This window comes from Lynx canadensis, chromosome E2 (genome assembly GCF_007474595.2).
Source record: "Lynx canadensis isolate LIC74 chromosome E2, mLynCan4.pri.v2, whole genome shotgun sequence".
Lineage (NCBI taxonomy): Eukaryota > Metazoa > Chordata > Mammalia > Carnivora > Felidae > Lynx > Lynx canadensis.
In genome coordinates this window covers 45963904-45990987 of record NC_044317.1, presented here as the reverse complement: position 1 = coordinate 45990987, position 27084 = coordinate 45963904, and the positions used below count along the sequence as shown (strand labels likewise).

Below are 27084 nucleotides of genomic sequence, written 5' to 3'. Positions count from 1 at the left end.
ATTTCTACACAAGGATTCAGGCTAAGTGAGAGTCCCCAAAAGAACAAATGCGACAGGGGCCTCTCTACTCTTGTGTCATGAAGGAGTTCTAACCGTAGGCTTGAAAAGGAATACCATCAGGTCCCAGGCGCCGTCTGTCTGTCACAAGCTGCATCTTGCCCCTTTCCTTCTGTTGGCAAAAGTCAGAACTGAAAGGGGGCACCTTCCCTGCCTCCCACTGCAGTGCTAGAGGCAAACCAAATGCCGGATTCTGGTTCCATGTGGGGCTTTAACAGAGACCCATCAAAGGAAGGATTGGGTGCAGGTTTGTCCTGAGGGGAGGATTGGGGGAGGATCTGATGCCTCCTGTTGAAACATGTCTTTGGAAAAAATGTGGGAGGGGCCCCACGGTCAAGGTGCTGCAGGGAGACATTTCTCAGGGAAGCAGGACCTCTGGAAACAGACTCACAGAGCCGATGCCACTGCAGCCGGCGCTCAGAGCAGCCGGGGAAGCGTGCGGCCGCTGGAACCTTCCAGAGTCTTCACTGCTCCTGGACATTGCTTTACCTAAGGGGTTTCCAAAGCCTTGGGCCAACCACTGTAACGAAAACACCAACAAGAAAACCAAAAAACCCTGTTTTTATCATACAAGTGGACTGGGCAGGGGCAGGGAACTCCCCACACCTACACTTGAGCTCAAAATACACAAATTCTGACTTTTGTTGTCCTTATTTCTTACTTTTCAGGATGAGACATTTCAAACATACAAAGGTGAAAAGAGAATATAATAATCCCCCATCGGTCGGCTTCAACAGTTATTAACTGGTGGCCAATCTCACTTCATCTCTTCATTCACCCATACACACAGTCTCCCTCTACTCTCGGCCTGCCCATATTATTTTGAACCAAATCATGAACACCTTAACAGTTCACAGGTATTTCAGAATGTATGCTTAAAGATCAGGACTTTTTTCTTTTTTTTTTTTTTAATTTTTTTTTTTTCAACGTTTATTTATTTTTGGGACAGAGAGAGACAGAGCATGAACGGGGGAGGGGCAGAGAGAGAGAGGGAGACACAGAATCGGAAACAGGCTCCAGGCTCTGAGCCATCAGCCCAGAGCCCGACGCGGGGCTCGAACTCCCGGACCGCGAGATCGTGACCTGGCTGAAGTCGGAAGCTTAACCGACTGCGCCACCCAGGCGCCCCAGGACTTTTTTCTTAAGCAGAACCACAGTATCATTATCACATTTAAAAAAAATAAGAATTCCTTAACAATATTGAATATCCAGTTAGCGTTTGTTAGAGAAAGGGGAAGTGCAGGTTCCAGAATCATAGAAAAATCTCGTGCCCAGAGAGGTGTTCAAGCCTCCAGGCACAAAGGGGCCTGAGACCTGAAGCAGGGCTGTCCCAGGAGAACAGAGACCACACGTGGAGTGGAGAGGCTGGAACTAGTCCGTATGGTCCTGCTTGCCCACCCCGTTCATCCATCTGTCCATCCACAAGAGACCGCACAGTGAGTGTTTAAGAGCCTGGACTCTGGAGCCAATGGCTTGGGTTTGAATCCTGACTTTGACACTCCAGCTTTAGGACATGCACTTCTCAGGACCTATCAGGGAAAGGGGGATGATAACAGTACCTACCCCATCAAGTCATTCTGAGGCTTAAATGAGAAATTACAAGAAAAGCACTTAGAGCAGGGCCTTTATACACGATAAGAGCTTGGTGAATGCTGGCTAGGATCATTACTTCAGCCAGCAGACACTTACTGAGTGTCTTTTACATACCAGGCACTGTCCAGCAGCAAGAGAGGAGAGTTGTGGAGAGGTTAAAACCCTCATGAGTCACCACCAGGGGACAGGGACTGGCACCAGGCCACTACCTGGGGACATGAGCAAACTGAGAATCTCCAGTACCTGCCATACTTGGGTAGGAAGTCCAGATTCATCCTGCCCCTGAGATGGGGAACCCTGAACCAGGAGAGTAATTAGAAGTCCAGAACAATGACTCTCATGGATGAAAGAGGGAACCACTGCGGCATCGCTCCCCCCATTCCCCCCCATCCAGCAATGCCACTTTTGATCAGAGCAAAGGCAAGATTCACATGCTGGGTAAGTACGGCTGTTGCTGAGCTCACTGGAAGATGCCACACAGCTCCCACAGAGGGCCACAGCCTCGGGGAACAGAGTCCACAGCAGTAGGAGAAAAGAGCCCTCGTGCCCAAAGAAGCAGTTTAGAATGGCCTTTCAAAAGGCTGGGCCCTTTTCTTGCCTCCCTCACTGTCCCTGCCCACCCTGCTCCTCAGTCTCCAAAGTCCTCTCTCTTTCCTAGGAGATAAGACCTGTTTCCACCAAACCGGGAGCTCAAAGTAAGGAGTGCAAGTGTCAGTCACACAGGTCTACACCAGCACCCCAGCACCAACATAAACTCGAGGATCGTTGCTGACAAACTCTGGGGATCCATTTTGTGTGATGAGTCCTTCCTGTGGCTTCTATTGCTCAAAACTCAGAGCCCATCCCCCTCAACCACGAATACAGCATATCCGACAGAGATTTAAGAGTATGGTCTCTGGACCAGAGTTCAAATTTAGCCTCCATCACTTCCTAATTTCGAGCAAGTGGCCTCTCATTGCCAGAGCTCAGCTTCCTCACGTGTACAACAGGGATAACCAGTCCCTGCAACCTCGGAACATAAGTCACACACGTCGAGCAATGAGCACAATTCCAGGCCCATAAGGCACCTTTGATGGATGGCAGCTGTGGGGTTAGCTATACCTGCCTGTGATTAATATGCTTTTCATCACTCACCCACCTTTATTCACCAAGATAAAACAGGGATAGTATCTTTGATCTGTCACTGTGAACTACCACCCTTGATTTACGTGAGTCTCATACCCCAGGCCCACGCTGTCCAACACATGTGGCTACTGAGCACCTGAGATGTGGCTGGCGCGAATGGAGATGCACTAAAGGTGTAAGATACACTTTGTATTGTGAAGACTTAGTGTGGGAAGAAAATGTAAAACATCTCAATAATTTTTACACTGATTACATATGAAATGATAATATTTTAGATCAAATAAAATATACGATTAAAATTAGTTTCTTCCATTTCTTTTTACTCTTATTTTTTTAATGTTTATTTATTTTTGAGAGAGAGACAAAGCAAGAACAGGGTAGGGCAGAGAGAGAGGGAGGCACAGAATCTGAAGCAGGCTCCAGGCTCTGAGCCGTCAGCACAGAGCCTGACGCGGGGCTCGAACTCACGAACCGGAGATCATGACCTGAGCCGAAGTCGGATGCTCAACCGACTGAGTCACCCAGGTGCCCCTCTTTTTACTTTTAACTGGCCATTATAAAAATGTAAATTCTGTATACGGTCCACGTTGGTAGCTCACAGTGGGTTTCTAATGGACATTGTTGTTGCAGACCTCTGACATCCAGTGTCTTCTCATTCGACTCCATACTGTCAGCGTCTGGCACGGTGCCTGGCACACAGGCTAGGGTAGAACAAAATGTTTCATAGATGGCTGGATAAAGAGGTTCTCCACATTTCTCCTGGTCTGAAAATGCATCCACCGCTGTCTTCACATCTAGCCAGGCCTGGCTTTCGTTCAACATATTTAACAACCCACAAGGCCAGGCTACAACAAGTCAAAATGGACAGTCATGGTGGCTGGAACAGGGTGCTAGGGCACCTGCAGAGCCAGGTATCTTTTTAGTTACTGGACCATATTTGATATTTAACAGTCAAAAATGCTGGTCTGGTGCTCAGAAACACCCTACCAGCCCAAGTTCCCCATCAAAGCTCACCCAAATGGGACCCTCCCCTTGTTCACTCTCCTTCAGCACCACGCCTCAAGCAGTCAACTTTGCCTTATTTGAGGACAGGCCTTCAGTTCTGAAACAACCAACCAAACATCCCGACAGAAAGTGACCCCCTCATGTCTTACTGTCAGTAGAAACGATGCCACAGCATCCCCAGACCACCCCTGCTGTCTGTGAATGATAAACTAAATATAGTCCACAGTGCTTTGCAGGTCAGACAACTTCAAAAGGAACTGCTGAATCCACTTCACAAACTTGCCTCAGCCTAGTAAACAGCGCCTGGGAAGAGCAGCAGTGTGGCATGTGGGCAGAGTCTGGAGTCCGGAATCGACTCCTTATCTGTAAAGTGAGTCCCATAAACTTATCTACTTCACTGGACTTTGGTGAGGACTGGCTGAGAAAAAGTGTGACATGCTTACAAGAGCAACTAGTATAGATGACGCACTAAGAAATGTAAGGTGCTGGGGCGCCTGGGTGGCTCAGCGGTTAAGCGTCCGACTTCAGCTCAGGTTGTGGGCTCATGGTTAGTGGGCTCAAGCCCCGTGTCAGGCTCTGTGCTGACAGTGTGGAGCCTGCTTGGGATTCTCTCTCCCTCTCTCTCTGCCCCTCCCCACTTGTGCTTTTTTTCCCCTCTCTCAAAATAAATATATAAACTTTAAAAAAAAAATAAGGCGCTATTATTATTATTATTTTACAAAAATTAAAGTAGCATGAACTTGAAAAATGTGATTTCATCCTTCTCCAGCCACACCAATCCTGTTTTTGTAGTTAACTCATTCTCGCCTTTGGGCCTTTGCATTTGCTGTTCCCGCTGCCTGGAATGTTCTTCCCCCAGCTCTTGGCACAGCTGGTGCCTCTTGCTCCTGCAGGCCTTCCCGTACCATCTGAGGTAATGTAACCAACTCTTCTTCACCACCAGCCTGCCCTATCAGCCACTCTCTATCCCCTCAGCCTGTCATTTCCTCTAGAAGACTTAAACCATCTAAAATTACCTTGTTTATTGCATGTCTCCCCAGCTAGAATGTACACCCTAGGAAAGTGAGGATCTCTTCTGTTTTGTTCACGGTCCAAGAGCTTTTAGCCACTAGATGTACCAGAATGCTTACTGGATGTGTTTTTGCAAAGATAAAAGACATCCCAGAAACAACCTAAATGTCCAGTGACAGGGGAATGGGGGAATAAAGCATGGCCTCTTCATACTGAAGAATGTGAATGTGGGTCTAGCTGTTAAAAAGAATGAGTCAGGGGCTCCCGGCTGGCTCTGTCGGTGGAGCATGTGACTCCTGATCTCAGGGTTGTAAGTTCAAGCCCCACGTTGGGTACAGAGATTACTTAAAAATAAAATCTTAAAAAAAAAAAAAAAAAAAAAAGAATGAGTAGGATCTGTACGTAATGACTTGACTATCATCAATTGAGAAACTCAAGTTACAAATATGTGTGACTTGATCCCTACCCCTCCTTTTTGGGGGAGTGGTGAGGGAGAAGGAAGAAAACAATCAATATGTGCATCCTTAGAAGCACAGAAAAAGGCAAGGGAGAGCAGCTACCTAAATTGCCAAGGGCAGAAAGCATATCCATTGTGTTTATCTACAAAACCTGACAGTGGATACGTAAATACTCACTGCCTGCATAAATGGTTATCTTTGGGGGAAGGGATTTTAGAGTGGAGGGCAGCACCTGTTATTTTCTTTACACATCTGTGTTGTTTGACATGTTACAACAAGCATTGTGTATCGCTGCATAACTTTTTTTAAAGCAAAACTCAACCCATTCCCATACAGGCAAAGTAAAAGTAAGTCCATGACCAGAACAGTCTTCAGCAATGAGAACAGTATCAGTCTTAAACAAAGCACAAATGCACGAACTAGTCCAAAAGATTCTCATTCTAAAAGCTAAAAACAAACACTTTAAAGGAGATGACTGTTTAATTCTCTTATTAAAACATAAATACATTCGGGGCATCTGGGCAGCTCAGTCGGTTGCGTGTATGACTTTGGCTCTGGTCATGATCTCAGGGTTCGTGTTCAAACGTTCTGTGTTGTCAGCACAAAACCCATTTTGGATCCTCTATCCCTCTCTCTCCCTGCCCCTCTGTCACTCACAATCTGTCTCTCCAAAATAAACAAAAAAACCCCCACATAAATACATTTAATTTAGATTATTAGAGTTAAACAGATCAAGGTCAAGCTGTTACCATAACCTGTATCATTTCAAAAAAGGCTTTTTTGGGGCGCCTGGGTGGCTCAGTCGGTTGGTTAAGCGTCCGACTTCGACTCAGGGCATGTTCTCGCGGGTTCGTGAGTTCGAGCCCCGCGTCGGGCTCTGTGCTGACGGCTCGGAGCCTGGAGCCTGTTTCAGATTCTGTGTCTCCCTCTCTCTCTCTGACCCTCCCCCGTTCATGCTCTGTCTCTCTCTGTCTCAAAAATAAATAAACGTTAAAAAAAAAAAAAGACTTTTTTAACGTTTATTTTTGAGAGAGGGAGCGAACAAGCATGAGACTAGGAGAGGGGCAGAAAGAGAGGGAGACAGAGAATCTGAAGCAGGCTCTGTGCTGTCAGCACAAAGCCCAATGCAGGACTCAAACCCACCATGAGATCATGAGATCATTACCTGAGCCGAAGTTGGATGCTCAACCGACTAAGCCACCCAGGTGCCCCAACCTGTGTCATTTTTTAAACCTAAATTTGAAATATATCGGTGAAATGTGTTTTATAGGAAAAAAAAAAGGTGCCAGTATCTACGCATCCTAAGTTCCATTTTTGATTTACCACCTGACAACTGCAATCTCTGAAAAACAGGCTCACATTTAACTCTTAGACCATTCCGCACAGACTGCTAAAAAACCATGTGCTGTTGTCACTAAAAATTAAGACCAGGATTTCTTTAAGTCACTGCTTTATTTCCTCATATTAAAAAAAAACATTTAGGGGGCGCCTGGGTGGCTCAGTCAGTTAAGTGTCCAACTTTGACTCAGGTCATGATCTCGCAGTTTGTGAGTTCGAGCCCGTGTTGGGCTCTGTGCTGATAGCTCAGATAGATCCTGGAGCCTGCTTCAGATTCTGGGTCTCCCTCTCTCTCTGCCCCTCCCCCGCTCACACTCTGTCTTTCTCAAAAATAAATAAATTAAAAAAAAAACAGGTAAATTTGGTGGCCATCATAAATGTGATTGAGATCATGGGTTCCCATCATCAAATGAAATCACAATGACAGGTTTCTGCCAACAGATTTAAGCCTACACAGGGATGTAATAAATTCCCTTTCCAGTCTCTTCTCTGTTGTGTGCACTGCCTCAAATGCTCAGGATGGCCTTCTTCCCAAACAGGATATTCAATTCATTGCCACAGTGTAACTTTTGGGAAAGAAACTGACCACTCATCCACACTGGTAAAAATGGGCCCCCTGGAAACCAGGCCTTTATGCTACACTTGTGGCCACTGCAGTCAGGCCAAGTCCATAGGGTCTTCTCTGCCCCTTACTAATGTTTTACACACATTAATCCTTGGTGATCTAAAAGAAACAACTCAACCTTATTAGAAAAGCCATCTTTAGTGGCCAAGGTGCACTTTCGGTGCCCACGAGATGGGAGACCAAAACAGGCCAATGAAATGGTGCTTCTATGAAATGGCATCCTTCTTCCCCATCAGCTGGACCTGGAAAGGCTGGGGAGAGGAACAACTCTCAAGTTTCTGCCTTGGGCAACTGGGTCAGTATTGGCCCATTTGCTGAGATGGTGACTACTGGGTCTGGGAGGAGAAGGAGTTTAGGTTAAATACATTGAGTTCATGGTGCCCAAGGGAAAGTCACCAGAGGACATCAAGGAAGCTCAGGCCCACAATGTGGAGCTGGCTAATATGGCTTTGAGACAGAGTCAAGTGCTGGCAGCACTGGAATGGTACAGAAAGCACTAGAGTGAATGTGCTGGTATGGGAGGGGGGGAGTGTGGGAAAGGTGAGCAGGGAGCTGATGACAGCCAGCCAGCACCATCTCTTCTCAGGCTCTAATACTACATATGTGCCACAATTTAATCTTTCGTGAATAAAAATTAGGGCGGGAGGGACACTAACCTCATCCCTGCTCTGCTCTGTAAATAAATATAAACAGCAAAGGCTTATTAAGAGAAACAAGATACATTTATTAAGTGCTTACTATGCACCCTGCCCTGTGCTGAACACTAAACATGAATTATCTCCTGGAATCATCAAAACAACCCTGGCACAAAAACCTATGACTACCATTTCACAGATGGGACACTGAGGCTGGGAGTGAATGTGTGGGGGAGCTCAGGGCTGTCATGTCACAGCCCACAGTTAGACAGTCTCTGGGCCAGATGGAGAACATTGAAGAAGAACAATTATAATACATAAGAGCTGTTACTTAGTAAGAGACGGCTCTGGACTAGGAATACAATCTCAGCAAATCTTTACAACCTTCTGAGACTGACACTGTCATCCCATTTTACAAATGAGGAACCTGAGGCTGTAGAAGAGGAAATCAACTAGACCAGTGGTCTCCCCAGTGGCCCAGACCTAGATCTAGTCAGAGCCCCACCTTCAAAGGGTCTCTGGGACGCTGGGAAAAGGCTGAACAAATGGTACCATTTATTGAACGCTGACTATGTGCCAGCTGCTGCTCTAAGCACTTTACACATAGTATTCTCACTGCATCCTCCAAACAACTCTATGAGGTGGCTGCTATTAAAATCCCCATTTTACAGATAGGGAAACCGAGCCACAGAGAGGTGAAGTCAGTTGCCCAAGGTCACACGGCTGGTAAATGGCAGAGCCTAAATTTGAATCTGGGTCTCTGCCTCCCAAACCAAAGCTCTCAAAATAATTTCTGTTAACGGCAGCCATCCTGCACTGAGTGCTAACTATGGACTCGACCCTTTACACGCACACCTCCAACTAACCCTATGCTTATGGATAATACCCTCACCCTATTTCTTGGGAGCCAACAATAGCGCAAACACGTAGTAAGTGCATTCTATGTGCCAAATGCTTTATTCGCCGTATCTCAACATCTCAACAGAATCCCCCACCAAAAGACACTCTTCTCCCCATTTTACCGAAGGGGAAACTGAGGTTCGGTACGATTTCCTCAGAACGCAGCTCCCGAGTGGCAGAGGCAGGACGCGAACCCATCGGTACCCGACGCCCACTCCATGCTTTCATACAGTGCTGGGTAGCACGTCTCGAAAGTTGAATCATGTGGGCACAGGTCCGGCCGGGTCCGGAGGGCGCGAGTCCGGCGCCGCCGCCCCCAACAACCGGAGCCCACACCCGGCCGTCCGCCGGGTCCCCAGCCCGCGCTGACCCTCAGGGTCCGAGTGGACCCCAATTCCCCACCACCCGTGCATGAGGCCACCCCTGCACCCGAAACCACATACCTGGGCGTCCCGACTGCCCGCCCCGCGGGCCCCACGACCGCGGCGTCCGGCCCCGCGCCGTTCGCTGGAGACGCCGCCAGCTCCGGTGGCCCGAGTGACTTCCAGGCTGCCCACTTCCAAGCCGCTTCGCGCGAGGCCTCCTGGGAACTGTAGTTTCGCCCTAGGAGGCAGCAAACTGAAAAAAGCCTGGCGCGCAGGTACTGCCGGGAGCAGTAGGCGCAGCCCCGCGCCGCCTTCTGGGAATGGTAGTCCACCTGTCGCCTCGGTGCCGCTCCAGTCTCCAGAGCACTTCCGCAGCCCCGAGGGGCGTGAGAGATGGAGGCGTGTCTTCTGCAGACTCCAGCCCGGTGGCCGAGCTCTTCGTTCCGCGAGGGCGCTTTTTCCTTTTCTCCCAGCCCTGTCCGCCTCCAGCCCTCCTTCCGCGGATTCACCACCCCCCCGCCTCCGCAAGGCGCGAGGTACTTACCCCGAGGGCGCGAGCCTCAGGAGAGGCGGGGACAGCGGAGCTGTGCGCTAGACCCCCAGTGGAGGGGAGCGGCGGAGGAGGGCGTCTGTGCGCGCTCGCGCACGCGCGCTCGCCGGCCAACTCCGGCCTAAACGCCGCGGGCTGCCGCGGGGGAGACGTTTTTTTTCCCCTTTCGAACGCGCGCGCGGAGGCGCGCGCTGGGCTTTTTCCTACGGGCGCGCGCCAGTGCGCACGCGCGCTCACTCCTCTCCCTTCGGACACTCTGCGGAGCGCGGGGTTGGGTGGTAACTGCTCTGTCAGGCGAGTCCTCCCGTAACATCCCCAAGGTCGCTCCTTAGGCGCTCCTTCTAGGTCTAGTCCTTCACATAGGAGCTCCCGGGTGTCGCCACACACGCCGTACCCGTCCCTTGTCGGGGGTCCTGTCGTCACAGGTAATAGGCATAGCCCCAGCCTCGAAGAGTAGGACACGCCCTCCTCCTTGCCCACGCGGATGGCAGGGATGCCCGAGTGTGTAGGGACTCGGATGTGGTGGCCTCTCTCCTGCGCAAGCAGCTCCAGAGCTCTTCCTTCGACGGAAGCCTCAGGACCACCACCCACAGGGCTGCCCTGGAGGCGCTGTTAGCCACCTTTCAGTCGTTGATCACACATTCTGAGGGTGTCTAGTGCTTGTTGGGTACCTACCGCTTAGGAATTTTGTTCAGATTTAGCCCACCTGCTGACATAATCTAGAATCCGACCCTTTTTTTCAAAAACTGGATGATACCACTCCAACTCCATAGGGGTTACCGAGGGAACTGGCTGGAAGTGCAAGGTCCTCTGTCAAGAAAACCCATCCGATACCTTTCCCATCTCATTCTTTCTTCCAAGAAGATGCTCAGTAAGACTTGAAGCAGGGAAGCACATATTCCTGGGGGAGGGCAGAGGGTCACTCATTTGCTCATTAATTCAACAGAAACGTATTAAACACCTACTTCATGCCAGGTTGGGTGACTGTGAGGACACCGAGAAGACAGTGTGCCTACCTTGAAGGAGCTAAGTCCGGTGGGCATATCAGACCACCGCCAGACAGTGACAATCTAAAGCGGGACTACCCAACAGAAATACAATGCAACCATATTTGCCATTTTAATTATTACATTAAAAAAATAGAGGAAGGTGAAATTAATATTTAACCCTGTATATCCAAAATAAGTTATGTTTAAAGAGAAAACATTTACATTGCTTCAATTTTAAAATTTCATTTAACCAAAACTGAAATAAAATTAAAACTCTGAGGCATTAACAAAGACACTCATATGTGGCAGAGGTTGTCATAGCAAAAGGTTGGAAACTGCCCAATGTCCATGAATAGAAGTTTGGATAAATAAATGCTAAGTACCATGCAGCTGGCAACTGCTGAAAAATGAGACAGAGCTATTGAGTATTAATACGAGTTAATCTCTGAGACATACTAGGTGAGAAAGAGGTGCAGGACAGTGTATGGAGTGTACTACCATTTCTAAGGATATTTTTTACACATACACTTGAGTATGTATAGAACACCTGCAAAAAGACACAACCAGGGTTACCTTTGTGAAGGGGAAACAAGAACAAGTTATCAGGTGTGAAAGGTGGAGTTTTCATTATATGCTTCTTAGTATCTTTTGGTTCTTTTTTACTATGTTCATTTTTAAGTTTTTTCAATGTTTATTTTTGAGAGAGAGACAGAGCACAAACAGAGGAGGGGCAGACAGAGAGAGAGAGAGAGAGACTACCATGTCCTTTTTAAAAAGTTGTTTAAAGGGAGGATGCTAGCTAAGTCATAGAATCATTATAAGAATTAAAACAAAACAATATATTTTAAATGCCTAGTCAGTTCCCAGGATTACCTCTGGCATTACAACCCCCCTGCCAAATTAGGCCCTTCTGGTGCCAACTTTCTGCACCCCTGTTCCCTAATGCGAGAGCCACCATGCAGGGACCACCTCAGTGTGTGGAGGGCACATCACTCTTCTTTTGGGTGGCCAAGTCTCCTTGTTATATGTACTCAGCACTGTGTTCCTTTCCATCTTAAAACTGCATCTATAGAATAATTTAAGTTTGAGAAGATTAAAAGTTGCAGAGAAGTTCAAAGAATGATATAACCCATTACTCAGAATTTCTCATTGTAATCAATTTTATGACAACTCTTTGGTGTCTGCCTTCCCTGCTGAACTATAAGCTCTACAGGGCAAGAACTGTATGCCCTCACCTTCCTATAACAGAGCATGAATGACCCGCAAGGAGCCTAGGGGCCCAATGGTGTCATGGAGTGCAGTGCCCCCTAGAGCCAATTCTCTTTATTACAAAGGCAGAGCTTGCCGAAATCTGGCCTTCCATCCCACCACCACTGACAAAGTAGCTTGGAGTGGACTGCAGCTAAGAAAAGTATGTGGTGCAGTGCCAGTCACAGAACTGGTTTGTCTCCATAGCAGGGCATACCAAACCTTGGCCCCAAGTACAAACTCCCCTAAATTGATTGCAGGGCTTGAATTCTCCCATTAGATCATCTTTGGGTTACCAAGATAGTAAAAAGTCAAGACTACTGGGATTAAGGCATCTGGAGCTCACTCCAGATTTGCTTGGAAGGATAGATAATGGGATTAGGGAACCAAATGTGGGTGAACTTTAGGAGAGAGGTATCCTCTGAGGGTAACGGGAGGAAGCTGGTATGTGGGTTAGGAGGGAGTGGCAAAAAAAATACAGGTTTGGGGTTTGAAGGCCTTCTTTCTCACTGACCCCCAAGGAATGTTGCCCCCAAAGGGTCCCAACCGCTTGCTTTTTGCAGGCTAGTCAAGAGAAGTTGGACCAGAGCAGATATTATAAACAATGGAAACTGATGACAGGGACTACAAATTTGTTACAAAAGACTACTCTCTCCCTAATTCTGGGGCGTCGAGGAGCCAGTGGGGTAAATCTGAGCTATGGGGACTGGCCCACTGGGCCATCCACTGATGTGCAGGATGTGAAGCAGCTCACACCGGATCCTGAAATGTGGTCCAAGAGAGCAGCAAAATTAGGGTTACAGGGGACTAGAATAAGGAAAGATACGGCAGGAGGGCAGCATGCAGCCTTGGGGACAGTAGAGACAGAGGCACACTAGTGCCTGACAGTCACCAGTTCCCATTAGGTTTGTGGGTCAGAGAGCTTCCTGAGCACCAGCTGACAGAACCTCTTCCTCCTCTGATATGATAGAAGAATCCTGAACTATGGATTGGATCTGAACTGTGGATTGGATCTACCCTGTGTAATCTTCAACAGCTCCCTTTTCCCCTTTGAATTCATGTTCCTCCTAATGTATAATGGAGATGAATATTATCTCCCTCTCAAAATTCTTTTGAGAACTAATCAAGTGATTGGTGTGAAAACTTTTGGGGGAGGGGGCTCTAACCCACTCTACACATGAGAGGATGATGACAAGTTTTGCCTACTGTTTCCCCCCAAACCCAGCCACCAAGTCTCTGTGGCAACACAGGGTCTAGGCTTAGCCGTGCCAGAGGGTGGATTCTGCTGACCTTGCCTCAGGAGGCCCACGCCAAACTGATCTAGAACTCCAAATACTCTCCAAGTAAGCAGTTCTCAGACTTCAGTAGGCATAAAGATCAGCAGGAGAGACTGTAAAACTCTACCCTCAGAGTTACCAATTCTTTAGATCTGGTGTGGGGCCTGATAATTTGCATCTCTAACAAGTTCCCAGGTGATAACCTACGCTGCTGGCCTAGGAGATCACACTTCAGGAGCCACTTCTTAAAACTGAAAGTTCATCAGTTTTCTTTCATCTGGCAGGTACAAGGATAGCCTCTAGTGCCCTCTGCTGACCAGACTATAAATTTAGCTGTCACGTTTCCAGAGCAACTGAAAAGTACAAAGTATGGTTTGGAAAGAAAGAAATACTTGTCTGAGAACTAAACCAGTCTAAAAACAGCAATCGTTGTTTGTTGCTCCAGAGTATACTTAAAAAGGAATTCACAGGAATTATCTTATTTGATCTTTGCAACAATCCTGTGAAGTAGGCAAGACTGATATTTTCATTTTACAAATGGGGAAGACAAGCCCATCGTCAGACCAGTAATGCCACACTCCCTGACAGAGGGGGCTTATTAAAAGTAGGATTCCCAGGGTGTCTGGGTGGCTCAGTCAGTTGAGCGTCTGATGCTTGATATCACCTCAGGTCATGATCTTACAGTTGTGAGATTGAGCCCCATGTCAGGCTCTGCACTGAGTGTGGAGCCTGCTTGGGATTCTCTCTCTCTCTCTCTCTCTCTCTCTCTCTCTCTCTCTCTCACCTGCTTGTGCACACTCTCTCAAAATAAATAAACTTTAAAATAAATAAAATAAAACAAAATAAAATTAAAATAAAATAGGGGCGCCTGGGGGGACTCAGTCAGTTAAGCTGAGTCTGGATTTCAGCGCAGGTCATGATCCCAGGATCATGGGATCAAGTCCCACATCGGGCTCTGCACTGACAGTGAGGAGCCTGGTTGGGATTATTTCTCTCTCTCTCTTTGCCCTGTTTGTGTGCTCTCTCTCAAAATAAAGAAACTTTAAAAATATAAATGAAATGAAATGAAATAAAATAAAAAGTAGGATTCCCAATCCAAGAAGGAAAAGTAGAGGTTTGTCCTCATGAAGGCCACAGGGAAGGGAATGAGGAAAAGGATGATGAACAGCAGATGCATCACGGGTAAGAGAGATACTTGATTCTACAAGCCTGGGAAAACCTGCAAAGTCAAATGGCTGGATCCTTTCTCCAGCAGTGCAAGGAGGGGTCGACTCTTAGTCCTGGGCTCCATCCTCTCAATTTTCTGTTTCAGTAGTCAGACTTGAATGTCCATAGAAACACCTAGGGAAGTTGTCAGAAGTGAAGGCCCTTGGGTCCCATCTCCATGGTTCTGCTTCGGTAGGTCTAGACCAGAACCTAGGGTTCTCCATGTTAAGATGGCCCCTTCCCTAGGAATCCCCATAGTGGAAGTCCAGGGACCACGCTTTGGTTACTCCTAGTCCTTGCAAAATACTCTCTTGACACACTACCAGCAGAAAAGAAATGTTATTTGCCTATGATGGTATTCTTTTCTGGCCCCTCTCCCTGCTTCCTTCACCTGTAATAACCTAGTGAGTTAGGACAGCCAATGCTGAGATTCAATCCTCCACTCTTTTATTTATCCTCCCTAAGCCTCAGTTTTCTCATCTATAAAGTGGGATAATACCTACCTTACTAGTAGCACCTCAGGATTAAATGAGAAGGCAGGTCTTATGCATATTTCCTGACATTCAAAGAGTGTTCAATAAACATGAGTATATGAATTGATTTTTGTTTCCTAGCTCCTCAAAAAGTAGTAATGGCTAAGCTGTCCTCTTTTGGATTCCCACAGGTTTTTGAGCAACGGTCCTGACGCAGAATAATCAAGGTGATGGCTTCTTCCAGACTCATTCCCCCGTGGCAGGATTTTAAATACCTCATAAATGACATCATACATAAAAACAAGGTAATGTATATGTAGGACATAAACTTGTTATTGGCCTCTATCTGTGTTAATCGTTATGAGCACTTCACAGGAGCATAGATTTTTCCATGGAAGCAGGAAGCAGGCACAGTAGGAGATGGGCCATCAATTTCCAAATGAGTCTAGGGATCTCTTGCAAGTACACTTTGATAGTGGAAGGTGAACACTTTGGGGAGAGAGATTTTTCTCAAAGAGAAGGGAGAAGGCACCGGACAGAACATTTGCCAACCTCAGTTTTGCTATGGTTGGCTCTGTGTAAACCATCCCAGGTGCATGTTTCATAGCACATGCTCTATCACGGTGGGATAATACACACACTATCTTCCTCTGTCAAGTTTAAAAGCCAGGTAGGGTGCCCTAAAAGTCTTTATGCACTTTTAAGCTTTAAGAACTTCAAGCTGGGGGCGCCTGGGTGGCTCATTTGATTGAGTGTCTGACTTCGGCTCAGGTCATGATCTCATGGTTCATGAGTTCGAGCCCCGTGTGGGCCTCTGTGCTGACAGCTCAGAGCCTGGAGCCTGCTTCAGATTCTGTGTCTCCCTCTCTCTCTGCATCTCCCCTGCTCACGCTCTCTCTTAAAACTAAATAAACATTTAAAAAATAAAAAAAATAAAAAGAACTTCAAGCTGCATGGATTTTTTTGGTCACACTCTGTTACATATAATGTAGGTATACAGTGGTGCCCTTGCCTGGGTAATGTGTTATATGCGTCTTTTATGACATAGAGAACAGGTATGTTGGGAACATGATTTCCCCTGTGCTCACACTATGAAATTTGCCCATATAGGCCCTGTAGGGGTTCGGTTCTCTCTTGTGTTGAGTGTTGTGTGGCTCGCTTGTGAAGCGTGAGTGTCCTACAAGGGATAAAGCTGTGCATGTGGGGGGGTAATGGGCACGAGGCGTGACTTTGGGAACAACTGTGACTTGTGTGAGAATATACCTAGTGCCTGTGTGCCATGGCCTCTTCACTTACGCCATACCTCTCCCCAGCAAGCTTCAGATGACTCAAACAAGGATGTAGTTGTGCTGAGCGACCGGTCCCAGATACTGTTTAGAGAGTCTCGCCATCCTCACAATATGCCGCTTATATGCCATTACTTCAGCGATGCCAACTTCTTTGCCTCCCTCTCTTGGGTGACAAGCACAAAAGAAATACAGGTAAAACTGCCAAGCTTTTCTTCTCCTTCTTAGCCCATTCTACAGGGGCCATGCCCACATAAGCTCTCACCCCAGACCAACAAAGGAAAATCTACCTCTTGATGAAAGTGACCTGGATCTAAGATTCCCGCCTCATCCTTTCTCCGATTACAGTCTCCTCACTGAGTAGATTTTCTGGTTCCCCTAAAGTAGGCTAAGGTTAGGGAAGGGGTCCCAAGCTTCCTGCTTCTACCGTATTCCCAATTCCCATAACCAAGGGGTAAAAACACTCTAGAGTCTTCCAAGTCCTCTTCAGGACAAGAATGGGGGAAAATAGTGGACTATTCTGCCCTTTCCTCATCTACTATCTCTTCTAGGCAGTTTCCATCTTACTGTCTTCTAGGCTATAGTATGGATGAAGAGCAAAACTGAGGACATGGTCGAGAAGAGAGTATTCTCCATGACTGAACGGTTGCCGCCTATCCAGTCCATGGTCCACACAGGTTCCTTTCACATCCTCGTGGCCTACTGTGGCGACCTGATCCTGAGGCTCTTTGGGGATCACTTTCGGTCATTCAAACCCCTGAGTATAGTGCCCTGCCGCTTTAACATCAACTGCCTCTGCTATGACCCAGAAATGAAAATGCTTCTGTCAGGCAGCCTGGGGGCCGTTGTCACTTGGATCATTGAGCGGAGTGGCAAGGGCCTCCAAATAGCCCACATGGTTCCCATGCCTGGTGATGAGCTTGTCCAAGACATCATGCTGAATGGCCCCAACGGCTCCCTCCTGGCCCTGTGTGAAACTATGGTGAGGGTCCTCGAGCGCCAGGGCCACGGCCAGCTAGCTGAGGTTGAGAGGTTCACTTCTACCACCAGTGGCTCCTCTATCACCTGCTGCTTCACCTGTTTTGACCAGGGCTTTCTCTATGCTGGGAACAACACTGGGGAAATCCAAGTATGGAGCCTCATTCGGGGCCACTCTATCCATAGTTTCAAGGCCCATTTCTCATCAGTAGTCTGTATCCGCAGCCGGCCCGAAGCCCACACCCTGCTGACGGCTGGCAAGGAAGGCTTAATCAAGGAGTGGAACCTCACTTCCGGGAACCTGCTGCGGTGGCTCGAACTCGAGGAGGAGCTCTGTCGACTCCAGTTTATTGACAGCATTACTTTCTTCTGCCAGACTACCTTTTCTTTCTCCTTGCGCCGTCTGCCCTGCTTCTACAGCCTCTTCAATGTCTGTGGCTCTGCTCCCCAGCAGGTGCGTCGGGTCCGCTGCGGTGATAACTGCTTCCGGATCCTGTGCACTACTGACGATGGTTTATTGCGCTTTGTGTCCCCAGTCACAGGGGATCTTCTGCTCCTCACCTGGCCCTTCTCACTCCTGGACCAGGCTGTGGATTGGGCCTATGACCCAGAGAAAGAGGAGCTCTTTGTAGCGACAGGCAGCGCAGATGTGCTGGTGTTTGACACGACCCGTTGCCCATGCCCGGCCAAGTATCTCTTGTGCACCTCACCCGATTCTCAAGACTGGGTACAATGCCTGGCTTACGGGCATTTCTACCTGGGTCGGGGTCTACAAGGACTAATATTCTCTGGACACCAGAGTGGTGTGATAAGAGTGCTTTCCCAGCACAGCTGTGCCCGAATAGAGAAGTTCATGCATTTTGGAGCTGTGCTGGCACTCTCTACGCTGCCTGAAGGGCTTTTTGGTAGCCGAGAAAACGCTTTGCTCTGCTCCTATGGAATGGATGACTACGTCCACCTATCAGAAGCAGTGTTTGAAGGGAAGAAAGTACGTTTGAAGCCCCTCGCCAGCATCCTCAGCAGCTGTCACCTAAAACACCTGATACTCTTACCCAATTCTGTGGGTGCCATCACAGAGACTAACTGCCTGCGTCTCTGGAAGTTCCGTGCTTTCCTGTCCTCTGAGTCACAGGAAGGCTCGGCGTTCATAGAGACATTGCCTCTGCACCAGTGTACCATCACATCCTTTGACGTCTGCCTGTCCTTGAGTCTTTTTGTCACAGGTGGTATTGATGGCTCTGTCCGGGTCTGGAACTTCCACGGCAGACTTGTAGCTATGCTGGACTCATCACTGCACTTTGGCCCACTCTGCTTTGCAAATGACCGGGGTGACTTGCTTGTGACCTTTAACCAGAGTCTTTATCTGGTGTCCTGTCTCAAACTGCTTCACCCAACTCTGCTGTCTCGCCTTTCCGTTATGAGCATGCCAGATGAAGTGCTAGAGACCCCTAAGCCTTTCATGCCCAGCTTTTTCTTCTCCTTTGAGACCATGTTTGTGCCCAAGTATATGTACCTTGAAAAAGGGCAACAGGAATTAGTGGGACTGGAGGAACTGGTCAATAAGCGGGCCGTTGCCTTTGACCATACGGTGCCGCATGTCATAGAAGATGAGCAAGGGAGTCCCATAGTACTGTCTGCTTTCGGACATGATTCTGAAACCGATTCGATGGAGGTGAGAAAATCTCATCACTCCCATTACGTGGTTCCTCCCCAACTACAGCTGACTACCTGGGAGGGACTCAACCCCTACCAAATACTGCGATGCTACTTTGGTAAAGGGCGGAAATGGCTGTTGGCTCCTGACTGCTACATCCCCAACTCAGTGATTCGTGCCCGTCTTTGGCCAGAGGGCAGTCCAATATTCCTCCAGTGCACCCTGCACTCACCTATGCGGGAAATAGAATGGGACAAGTCCCAACAATTCTTCTTCTGGCACAGTAGGGCAAAATTTGTAAGTGATGGAGGAGTATATTTACAGGAAAAGGAGGATGAAGACTTCATAGAAATGAGATTATCCAAGGATGTAACCTACAGTGTCCTTACAGACTCGGCAAACCGCAGTTGGCTGGGCAAAAAGATGAGTGAAATAGCTATTAATAGCCTGGTGGAGACAATCCTCAACATTATGATCCATGCTTCTCCACTCAAGTACCAATGCTGTATTGGTGCACTAGGGCAAATCTTTGCCTTCTACGAGGTGTCTTCAGCCCTGCGCTCTGAAACAGCCCATCGTCTACTGGATGATACCACCAATCCCAATCCACTGATCCGAGAGCTAGCCTGGGAAGGGCTGAAGCGTCTAGGAATGATTACTCATCTCTTTGCCATGCCTCTGGCTCAAGGATTGATGGACAAGGACCAAAGAGTGAGGAGTAAGGCCCTGAGCCTCATGGATGACACTGGAATCCACACTAAGTCCTCACTCCTAAACTTGATCCAGCACCAAGAGACCTTCCAGGAGATGCAGTAAGTTTTTTGTGCCTTCTGCAATTCTTGACTAGCCTCTAGTTTTCTTCTCCCCTTCCCTTCCTTCACTATCTCTTTGTACCTGTGCATTCACTCTTCCTGTCCTTTTTCTCTTTCATAATCTTTTTCCATTCCTAGACCCTCCTGACAATCCCCACTGCTCACTCCTGTCTCCCATTTCTTCTCCTATTCCTGTGTGTCCCTTACTTCTCGAAGTTCCCCTTTTCATCCTTTTCTCCTACCCCTACAGTCCCCATACAAACAACTCCATTCATTGCCACCTTGGCTTTCTAGATTTCTTCTTTCTTCTTGGACTTTCTTTACCTCGACATACACTGTCTCTTGGCCACTTTGCCAAGCCCCTAACCTGTTCCACGGTAGTTCTTTCCTTCTCATTCTCCCTGTTGTCTCTGACTCACCATGTCAGAGGAATCTCCTTTGACTTTCATAGGCGGGAAATGATTGGGGAGGAATCCCTGGACCATCTGCTGGGGATGCAGGCAACAGATCTACAAATCCTTCACACTCAAGTGGAGCAGCGACTGAATGAAAACCTGACCTTGTCAGAGGGAGACAAAAAGCCTGCATTTTCTTTAGAGGTTGCAAGAATTTCTGAACTTTTGTCCCTTTCCAAGAAACCTGAAGTTCCTAAAGAATCTGAAGTTGCCATCAAGCCCAGCAAAGGCCAAAGACGGGGCCGAGCAGGGAGAAAAAAGCACAGTATGTATGGGGTGATCTGGTTCATGCCTCAGGGTCCCCAAGAGGCAACACAGTTAGGGCTAACATGGGTCAAGAGATATCAACCAGGTAGGACTAGAGACAAGTAGACAGATGTTTTCACCAAAAGAACTTTCCTAGGAAGAATCTACCCAAACTCAGGGAGACTTCAAGGCTTATGTTCATAGGATTGGGAGGGGGGAGGACTGGAATAAAGTAAGGAGAATCCTTTCTTTTTTTTTTTTTTTTTTTTTAAGCCTCAGCCCCCTCTGTTGCTACTTCTTTTATGGCAATTCCTCTTAGCTCATGCCATTAGTGGGAAGGGTGTGACTTAGGCCTTCCATGCCATGCCTTCCTTATCTATGTCTCATGATCTTCCCTGCAGCCCGAAAATTATGGCGGGCCCTCAAGAAAATAAAAGGGGCTGGCAAAGCACCAGGTCCCTTAGAGGGTGAAAGTGACCAGAGTGAAGCTGCACTATATGAGGTGAAGGATACAGCCATCCGTTCTGGAAGGTCTTCAACCGTAAGTGTGTTAAAGATTTCAAAAGATGCTGAACAACAACCTCCAGAGGAAGACACTCCAAAGGACCATACTGCACTGACCCTGAAAATGCTGAGGAAATTACATGACAGAAGAGGCAAGAAAAAAACAGTTAAGAAGCCCCTAAAGAGGCACAAGAAGAAGACAAAAGAATCTGGAGTTACAGTTGAGAAATCTCTGTCTGCTGTAAAGGTTGAACCTGTTGTGAAGACGCTGAAGGCCAGAGGGCGAGGTGCCTCTGGAGTGCCTGGCCACAGGGCCACCCCTGGAGATGGCTCACCATGGCGGGATGCTCTGTGTCGTCTTATGACCCTGAGAATATCTGGTTCCCAAACCAAAATGTCAGAAGCTCTAAACATGGAGCTAGTGACCATGGCTCAAGAGGTACTGGCAGATCGGCAGCCCAGTTGGGAACTTTTTCAGGAGATCTGCCCCTTTTTGAAGAAAAAAAGTGACGTTCTGCTTGAGGACCTCAACTGGGATGTAGCCTGGCCAGAGGAGAAACCAATTTTTATTCATGATGGGGCAATTAGAGAAGATGTAGTGATCAGGAGGGAGGATGAGATACCAGAGGCACATGAGCAAGTGCAAAAGGAAGCAGGCAACATGCCAAACTTGCAGGAAACCCAGGTGATTTCCAAAAAAGGCAAGAAAAAGAAAGTTATGTTTTTAGAACCAGGTGACCTAACCAAGGGAAAACGAATATCAAAGAAAGAAGAGAAGAAATCCTTTAAGAAGCCCTTTAAACAAGAGAGGAAAGCAGTCTGGCAGGGAATAAAAGTGGATAAAAAACAGAGGAAAGTGGCCAAAGGAGAGAGGGATGTGAGTCAGGAAGTGGAGGAAATGGCCAAACCAGAGGAGGGAGTGGTTGTACAAGAAGGAAGACCAGTTACAGAAGAGAGGAAGCTGTCTTGGCAGGAGTGGAAGAAGTCCTGGGATGAGTGGACACAGGCTCGTGGTGAGATGAGGATATCCTGGAATGAATGGAAGGAAGCTTCGGACAGGAAGCATCTTGAGGAAGAGGAGGAAGCACAAACGGATAAAAAGAAGCCACTTGCAGATGAGAAAAAGCTGGATGAGGACAAGAGGAAGCTGAGATGGGATGAGTGGGCAGAGATCTGGGAACAGGTATCAGCCAGGTCCAAGGAGCCACAGTTCAAGGATCAGGAGGAGGAATTGACCCTGGAGGGAGAAAAATTGTTTCAGGAATGGGGAGAAGGAGAAGAAGGAGCAGGAGAAGAAGAAGAGCTGAGACAAACCCAAAAAGAATATAAACAGGCCTATATCGAGAGGAAACGGGCCCAGGCTGAAAGAAAACGAGCCCAAGAAGAAAGGAAGCTGGCACAAGAAGAAGAGAAGTTAGCACAAGAAGAGAGAAAGCTGGCCCAGGAAGAGAGGAAACTTGCCAGAGAATATGGGAAACTGGCTCAAAGAGACAGGACAATGGCCCAGGCAGAGAGGATGTTTGTCCACAAAGAGGAAAAACTGGCCCAAAGAGAGGAGAAGCTAACCCAGGAAGCAGAGAAACTGGCCCAGAAAAGGAAGAAACTGGCCAAGAAATCTGAGGCACTGGCTCGAGAAGAAGAGAAAATAGCAAAGAAAGGAGGGAAGCTGGCTGAGGCAAAAACAATATTAGTCCAGAAAATGGAAAAACTGGAGCAGAAGGAGCAAGATCTGGCATTGCAAGAAAAGGAACTATCCCAGGAATTGGAGGAGCAGGCATTGGAAGAGGAGGAGCTGGCTTGGAAAGAAGAAGAACTGAGCCAGGAAGAGAAGGAGTTAGCTGAGGAGGAGGAAGGACTGGGCCAGGAAGAGAAGACACTGGCCTGGCAAGAGCAGAAACTGATTAAGGAAGAGAAAGCACTGGCCCTGGAAGAAGAGCTGCTGATCCAGGAAGAGAGGAAACTGGCCAAAGACAAGGAGAAACTGCCTGAAGAAGAGGAAAGGCTTGCCCAGAAAAGGAAAAAACTGATGGAGAACAAGTTAAAACTGGCCCAGGAAAAAGAAAAATTGGTCCAGAAGAAGGAGAAACTCATAAAGAACAAGGATATCGTAGCCTGGAGGGGGAAGTCTCTGGCTCAGGAGAAGGAGAATCTGCTTTATGAGAGAGCGAAATTTACTCAGAAGAAAAATAACTTCCTGAAGTTCAAAGAAAACCTCACCCAGAACAGAAATAAATTAATTGAAGCAAAGGAGAAACTGGATGTGTACAAGAAGAAACTGGTTCAGGTAGAGGAGACGCTGATGGAAGAAAAGGAAAAACTTTCCCAGAAGAAGGAGAAGCTGGCTAAGGCAGAGAAAAAGCTGGCCCAATTAGAGGAAAGTCTGGCTGAGAAGCGGCACAACCTATCCCTGGACAAGATGAAGTTAGCTGTGGAGAAGAGGGCGATATTTCAAGAACTGAAACTCCTCAGAGGAGAGTGGGAGAGCACCAAGGAAGAAAAGGCACTGGACATGGAAATGAAGAAACTGGCCCAAGAGAAGGTGAGGCTGGCTGGGGGAAAGCAAACTCTCTTCTCAGGAGAGACCAAAGAAGCCTTAAAACAGGGGAAACTGACTAAGAATGAGCTAGAACTAATCAAGAAGAAATTGTCACTAGAGGAGAAGATACTGGCATATGAAGATAGGATATTGGCCACAGAGCAAAGGGACATTGCCAAAGGAAAACTGGAATATACCAGAGGAGAGAGAGTGTATGCCCAGGAAGAGAGGAAGCTGGCCAAAGTAATAAGGAAGTTGGCTACGGAAAGGGAGGGCACTTCCAAGGAACAATCAAAAGCGAGTGGCAAAATCTTAACGGCACTTCAAAACCTTATCAAAGAAGAAACGAAACTGACCCAGGAAGAAATAGAGCTGACAAAGAGAAAGAGGTCATTCTTTGCAAAGGAAAGGAGATTGGGCAAGGAACAAAGTAAACTTGATGCTAAAGAGTGGGATTTTTCAGAGGAACAACTGGAAATAACCAAAGATGAGAAGAAACTGGCTAAGAAGCAGAGAAAACTGGCCAAGGAAATGAAAAGAATGATAAAGAAAGAGGAAGAAATAACCAAGGAAGAAAGCAGATTGGCCAGACAACAGAGAGAAATCATACAGGAAGAAGAGGAGGGAGCAGTAACAGAGGAAGAAGAGGTAATACCATTGCTTGAACAAAGGTCGAGCAAGAGAAAAGAGCTAAAGACAGTGGTTACAACAAAGGGAGAGCTTCCCAGTCAAGGGGAAAGTAGGGAGAGCTTTTCCAAGGAAGTGGAAAGCCTATTAGATGAAATAGAGGGAGAGAGCTTGTCTGAGGAGGAAGAAGAGGAGGAGGAAGAGGAGGAGGAGGAAGAGGAGGAGGAGGGAGTTGTGGGGGAGGGGGCAGTAAGGGAAGGGGTGATGGAGGAGGGGGTGGTGGAGGAGGAGGTAGAGGTGGAAGAGGAGGGAAAGGAGGAGAAAGAGAAGAAGGAGGAGGAGGAGGAGGAGGTGCAGGAACAGGAGGAGGAGGAAGAGGAGGAGGAAGAGGAGGAGGAAGAGGAGGAGGAAGAGGAGGAGGAGGAGGGAGTTGTGGGGGAGGGGGCAGTAAGGGAAGGGGTGATGGAAGAGGGGGTGGTGGAGGAGGAGGTGGAGGTGGAAGAGGAGGGAGAGGAGGAGAAAGAGAAGAAGAAAAAGAGGAAGGAGAAAGAGGTGCAGGAAGAGGAGGAGGAGGAGGAGGAAAAGGAGGAGAAGGAGGGAGTAGTGGAGGAGAGGGCAGTAAGGGAAGGGGTGATGGAGGTGGGGGTGGTGGAGGAGGAGGTGGAGGTGGAAGAGGAGGGAAAGGAGGAGAAAGAGGAGGAGGAGGAGGAGGTGCAGGAACAGGGTGAGGAGGAAGAGGAAAAAGAGAAGGAGGAGGAGGAAAAAGAGGAGGAGGAAAAAGAGGAGGAGGAAGAGGAGGAAGGAGAAGAGAAGGAAGTATCAGTGGAGGAGGAGGAAGTATCAGAGGAGGAGGAGGAAGTATCAGAGGAGGAGGAGGAAAGCATCAGTGAGGAAGAGTCAGAAAGTCTGAGTGAGAAAGACTCACTAGAGAAAAGCTCACTGGAAGAAGAGGCAGACAAGGAAAAAGAGACCTTAAAAAAAGAAAAATTACCTAAGTTTCAAGAACAAAGACAAAAAGACCGAAGAGGAAGAGAAATAATCCCCTCTATTGGAAAAAGAATCCCTGATATCAAAGACAGTGCTATACAACTAAAAGTTCTGAAAGTCCCTTCCAAGAAACTGATCTCAATAGCTCTGGACAGGAAAGAGAAGATACCAGTGCCAGTGTCAATGAAACAAGTATCCTGGGAAGAAAAGGCCAGAACACTTGAGACATCCAGGACATTTCCAGAGTCAAGGTTTTTGGATAAAAAAGAACTGTTGAAGAAACATAAGCCCATACCTCTCCAAGTTTGGGATAGAGTTTTGCAGTCCCCAGAGCCAGACTTCAAGACCTCATGTTTATCTCACATATTGAGGAAGACCATGGAAGCTCACAAACTCCAAGGCAAACCACTAGGGCCCAAGTGGCAGTGGATTTTGTGGCATCATCCATCTCTGAAGAGACAGACTGAGGTGCAATTACCTGTGCCCCAAATCTTGGCTAAGAAAACAGGCGCTGAGGTAAGACCCTCAGATGTAGAGTGGCTCCACCATGTCCTAGAACGGATGGAGGCAGGAGAACAGCTTTCTAGGGATAGTTTCCACAGATTGTGCCAGCTTCTCAAAGACCTCACCTCAAAGGGAAACCTAGACTGGATACATCTGGCCCAACTCGAAGCCATTGTGAACCGTCACAAGCAGGTCCTGGAATCACGAAGTGCAAAACCCACTAAGGAGCCCATGGGTCCAAAGTACCTGAAAGTGATCCCTCCTATAAAAGGAAAGGAAAAGGAAAGCTGGTTAAAACCTCTGGCTGTCCCCCCATCAAAGCCTCCATTAGATACCCAAAGGATTCCAACCCCAAAGGGTATAAACTGGCACCTTGTAGGAGAGCCTTACAGGAGCGCACGGGCAGAGCAGATGTCCACTGTTCTCAGGGAGATGGAGATGAGACACTTTCATCCCACCACAAAAGCCATGTTCCCAGGTGCTGAGGCCTCTGTGGAAAAACAAACCCTTGCACTGATGTTTCAAAAGGACTTCTGGGCTTTTAAGGATAAAGGCAGGTTTCCCAAATTGCCCAAGCTGGAAAAGAAGGCACAGGCCGTCTCCAAGAAGAAGGAAGAGCTGCCTCAATGGGAGACGTTTGTGGCACTCTACTATGTTCTGCGGATGTTGCAACAGCGATATGCAGATGACAGCGCCACTTGGATGGAACAGTTCTACCAGCTCATGGACCTGTACCACCTTAAGTCACCCCGAATCCAGAGGCTTCTGCAGGAGCTATTACTGAGGGGGGAGCCCCAGTCCCAAGAGATCAGCTACAAGGAGGCCCTATGGGCCACGGACCTAGCTCCTGGGGAGCGGTTGTTTTACCACCTGTTTTGTGGTGGCTCTCAGAACTCTAAGGGTCCCCTGGAGTTCCAGGAGGTGGTGTCCCTCCCAGGTCAGAATAATGTCTGTACCACACTTCCCATGGGCATTGCTCACTATGGGATCTTAGAACTCGCCTGGAAGAGCCTGCCTGAAGCGGATATTCACCTCACCAAGGAAATGCCCCACATCATTGCTCCCACCCCCTAATCTGGGACTGACGGGAGGTCAGGACTTTTCATTCCCACCTGGAGAAAGGCCTTGTCACCATAATCTAGACCCTTATCCCTAGGGCCCACATAGAGTTTGGGCCAAGCGAAAGCCCTTTCCCTACCCAGCTCCAGAAACAAGCTTCGATATATGGAATAAAGAGGAGGCTCTCATTTGCAGCAGGCCCTGTAATATGTGTCCCTGTTCCTCAAACATTGCTTCTCCAGAAAGGTAGCCAGGGAGGCCAGATATATACTCCTGAGAGTGGGAAAAGATCCCAAAAGGCACTGGGCACTTACCCTCTGGAGGCATTCAGCCAAAAGAGTCTGTCCTTGTCCTCTTCCTTCCTTGCTTCCCCCCATCCCCCCCTAAAGACCACAGGAAGGAAAGTATCTGGCACAGAAATGAATGAAGATCTGGCATTGATATAAGAGGCACTGATATAGTAGAAAGAAAATGGACTTTAGAATCAGAAGACCCGGCATAGTGTTTGGAGGTTTGCAGTGGAGGCAGACTCTACTCCACTGTTCATAGCTCTGCATGCTGATGGCTGGGAGTCCCAAATG

General features: G+C 47.9%; 2 protein-coding genes across 3 annotated transcripts in view; one reads left to right on the top strand and one right to left on the bottom strand.

The window, feature by feature from the left end:
- SIPA1L3 (signal induced proliferation associated 1 like 3) overlaps nucleotides 1–9711 on the bottom strand; it is a 240147-nt gene extending 230436 nt beyond the window's left edge. Inside the window, exon 1 of one of the 2 annotated variants that reach the window (XM_030297618.1) lies at nucleotides 9191–9711. The gene's annotated coding sequence lies outside the window, so the exon portion shown is untranslated. The remainder of the gene's footprint in view (nucleotides 1–9190) is intronic. The other variant, XM_030297615.1, reaches the window with a different exon arrangement.
- A 5341-nt stretch (nucleotides 9712–15052) lies between these two features.
- On the top strand, nucleotides 15053–26826 carry LOC115502348 (WD repeat-containing protein 87-like). Its single transcript, XM_032591514.1, has 8 exons — nucleotides 15053–15160; nucleotides 16169–16336; nucleotides 16719–19585; nucleotides 20037–20305; nucleotides 20688–24184; nucleotides 24344–24382; nucleotides 24437–24505; nucleotides 24788–26826. The coding sequence occupies exons 1-8, from the start codon at nucleotides 15086–15088 to the stop codon at nucleotides 26516–26518; spliced, it is 8715 nt and encodes a 2904-aa protein (XP_032447405.1). The 5' UTR covers nucleotides 15053–15085; the 3' UTR covers nucleotides 26519–26826.
- The last annotated feature ends 258 nt before the right edge of the window (nucleotides 26827–27084 follow it).